The following is a 3,054-nucleotide window of genomic DNA, read 5'->3' as shown; positions in this document are numbered from 1 at the left end:
AAAGACAGAGAATAAGAATGCTCAAATGAAACTCAACAATACATAAAAGCTGACCATAAAAACTGCCATAAAATGGAAAAATGCATAAAGATTTGAGTACAAAATTAATACTGTGCTTTGTGCCATTAATCACCAAAGTCTTGGTTCGAAAGGCAGGCTTGGGAAAAGCATCCCAAGTGTTATACACCGTGCACACGCCACAGGGAAGAGAGAGAAACATGACAAACCCAAGTGATGAATGGACTGAACTTGCAGCAGTTATTCATACATAAACTCTTACAGAGTCATCTGGCTGCTCTGTGGGCAGAGTCCTACAAGGAGTGAAAAAAATCAGTAAAACAGGTAAAAGTGAGCTCATGAATCTTGTCCTTACCATTCTGTTCATCCAGCTCATTCCCAATTTCCTGCCCCATTTGCTTTTGCCGGGATATGATTGAAGAAAGAGCATCCAGTCCAGCATCTTGTTCTGCACCAAAAAGGTATAGAAAATTACATGAAAAAAGTTGCAAATATGCCAAGCTATGTGCCACAAAAGATGGAGAAGTGAAGAAAATTTTAATGCATTAAGTACAAAGTAAAATACATCAACACAACATGAAAATTAATCCTCATGGCAACAGTTCTCTTGAAATAATGGGAACTATGGGCAATTAATGTCTCTGCTCTGGCTGGGACATTCTGCTGAGGGTCCCCAAAAACCCTAGAAGAATTCAACATTGGGCTGTTCCTCAGTCATAAATGCAGGAGCTTTTCTGGCACAGAGAGAGCTCCTGATCAGCCTTTTCCAATGTTCCAAGAAACTTTTAACATGAATAAAAGACAAACAGGTGATGCAAACACTGAAGAATTCAAATAGATTTTAAAAGCTGCAAGAGGATAGTGCATGGGGGAGAGCCTGAGGGAGGGAGTACACAGGGAGCAGCTAAAGTGGGACATGCTCCCACAGACACTCCTTTGGGAAGAACTGCATCACCTCTGCTATGCAGTTTGCAGACACCACACAGGCCTCAGGAAGTCCCTACACAAAACTGTGCTGCTCTCCTTAGCCCAGGCTGCCAGAACTGGCCCAAGAAGAGCTGCAGGAGGCTGGAGAGCCAATGCTCTGACCAGCTGCACCCTGTGACACAGAGCAGGACTGCCAGTGGTTGCACCCTGCGACCCAAACGCTGGGCAGGATGGGCAGGACTCCCTTCCTTCAACAGGTGAAGTTCTGGCCCTCCCACACCTCTTCCAGCCTCCCTTTAATCACCCATGGTGTAATTAAAAGTGCAGCTTGAGGTGTCTCCTGGACCATCCAGAGCGAGCTCAGGCCATCCTCCTGAGCTGCAGCTACACAGCTGTTTCTGTGCAGGCTTAACAGGCCTTATCTGGAGACTGATTGCGTTCCACTGCGTCAACTGGATGGACACGACCTCATTAACCACCTGATGTCCTCAGGCAGAGGTTTTCCAACACTTCCAAAGTTAGAGATTCCTTATGAATGCTGAGGGCCAAAATCAAGCCTTTTAAAATGTGATTTAAGGAGATGTTTCCAATTAAGAATATTGTAAGCCCAACGCTGCTTCTGCAAATACAGCAAAGAGCTACCTGGAACTGTTATGTTTTGCACCTCAAGTAACAGAACTTCAGCACAGGTCAGTGTACTGATGTTCCAATCAGGGCTCCTCTCAGAATCCCAACAATGCTCACAACAACCACAAAGACTCTTGTACCTTCTATGATCCTCCGCTGCTGCTGCCTGAGATCATCAAAGCCAAGGCCTCTGGTTTCCTCAGATTCTTCCAAGAGCCACGGGTTGGTGACACCTCGTTTGACTCCTCCTGTCATTAGGCTTGATCTGAAAATAACTTCAGTAAGTAATTTTCAACACAAAGGCCCTTGCTGTGCAATCTGCCTTGCCCAGAGAGACTGACAGGGCAGCACACACGTGTGCTGCACCCGAGGGCTCCCTGCAATCCCAGGAGGAATGAGCCGAAGAGAATCCAATGATCTCCAATAACAAACCCACCTCACAGGCTCCGCGACACTGCCTAGGAGTGGCAACGGAGGAGATAGTTCATTTTACAGTGAACGATTAAACTACAGAGTGAAATGTAAGCCGTATCTTATATAATATATCCATACTAAACATTATTAGCACGTAGAACTTGAAGCATTCAAAACGTGTTCATGTGTATTCCTGGGAATACACATTATTCCTAAATTTGCTACATGGTCAAAACACAAACTTATTAAAACACTGCTACAGCCTCAAAGCTTCCAGCAGTAAAAGGATCCACTTGTTAATACAGATGCAAATCAGATGAGACTCTTAATTCCCTGCAATCCTGACCAAACCTAAACGGGAACATTCCTGCAAGTCAAAAACCGTAGGTGGGCCTCACATAGCTCCTCTCCTGCATTTCCTAGTCTGGCATCCACGTGAACAAGAAGTCAGGAACTTTAAACGAAAGAATAATCAACTAACGGGTTTGCTTTTAAAAGAATTATGACTTGAGGTTCTGCACATTACAGACACTTCCCTGGTGACGACAGAAAACAAGTTTTCCATGTTCAGGCCATATAAATCCAAGCAGTAAAATCAAATGTCACTTAAATATTTTCCTCAATACCAGAATTCTTGTTTCTGCCTTTCAGCTCTTCATTGGTTTCTCCTACAAGAAAACCCTTGTCTGACACACTGAGAGCCACCTGAGCCCAGAACTGCAGCTCAGGTCTGGGCAAGAGCCATGGTAAGGCTGATTTCTCCACAGCAGAACACAAGGGACAGGTTTCTTTGGCTTTCTGCTTTGCTTTTTTTTTAAACCGTATTTTATTCCCATTTTACCTTTTCCTTGTTCTTTCCCAAAGCACTTCCACAAACAGAACAAGAACAGAGCGTTTTTAGGATCTCTCAAATTCTCAATGTTTTTTAATCAGGCTAAAACATAAATTTAAACGTCGTTGTCGTTCTGCTTGTTTTACTGAGCCCAGGTCCTTCTCCCTGAGGGGGCACAGCGCTCACATCTGCTCCACACTGCACGGGGAGCAGCGGGGCCAGCAGGGCACGCGGAC

The 3,054-nt window shown here is 44.7% G+C and overlaps 1 protein-coding gene across 1 annotated transcript in view; it reads right to left on the bottom strand.

Annotated features, from left to right (window-relative positions):
* The window catches only part of STX8 (syntaxin 8), a gene marked incomplete at its 5' end in the record, with an annotated part of 86,362 nt that extends 84,525 nt beyond the window's left edge, over positions 1 to 1,837 (bottom strand). Inside the window, 2 exons of the mRNA XM_009072317.1 lie at positions 374 to 466; positions 1,713 to 1,837. Of these exons, the coding sequence (XP_009070565.1) occupies positions 374 to 466; positions 1,713 to 1,837 (218 nt within the window). The remainder of the gene's footprint in view (positions 1 to 373; positions 467 to 1,712) is intronic.
* Between the last annotated feature and the right edge of the window lie 1,217 nt (positions 1,838 to 3,054).

Source organism: Acanthisitta chloris, unplaced genomic scaffold (assembly GCF_000695815.1).
Source record: "Acanthisitta chloris isolate BGI_N310 unplaced genomic scaffold, ASM69581v1 scaffold11950, whole genome shotgun sequence".
In the NCBI taxonomy this organism is placed as follows: Eukaryota; Metazoa; Chordata; class Aves; order Passeriformes; family Acanthisittidae; genus Acanthisitta; species Acanthisitta chloris.
This window is presented reverse-complemented; position numbering and strand designations above follow the sequence as displayed.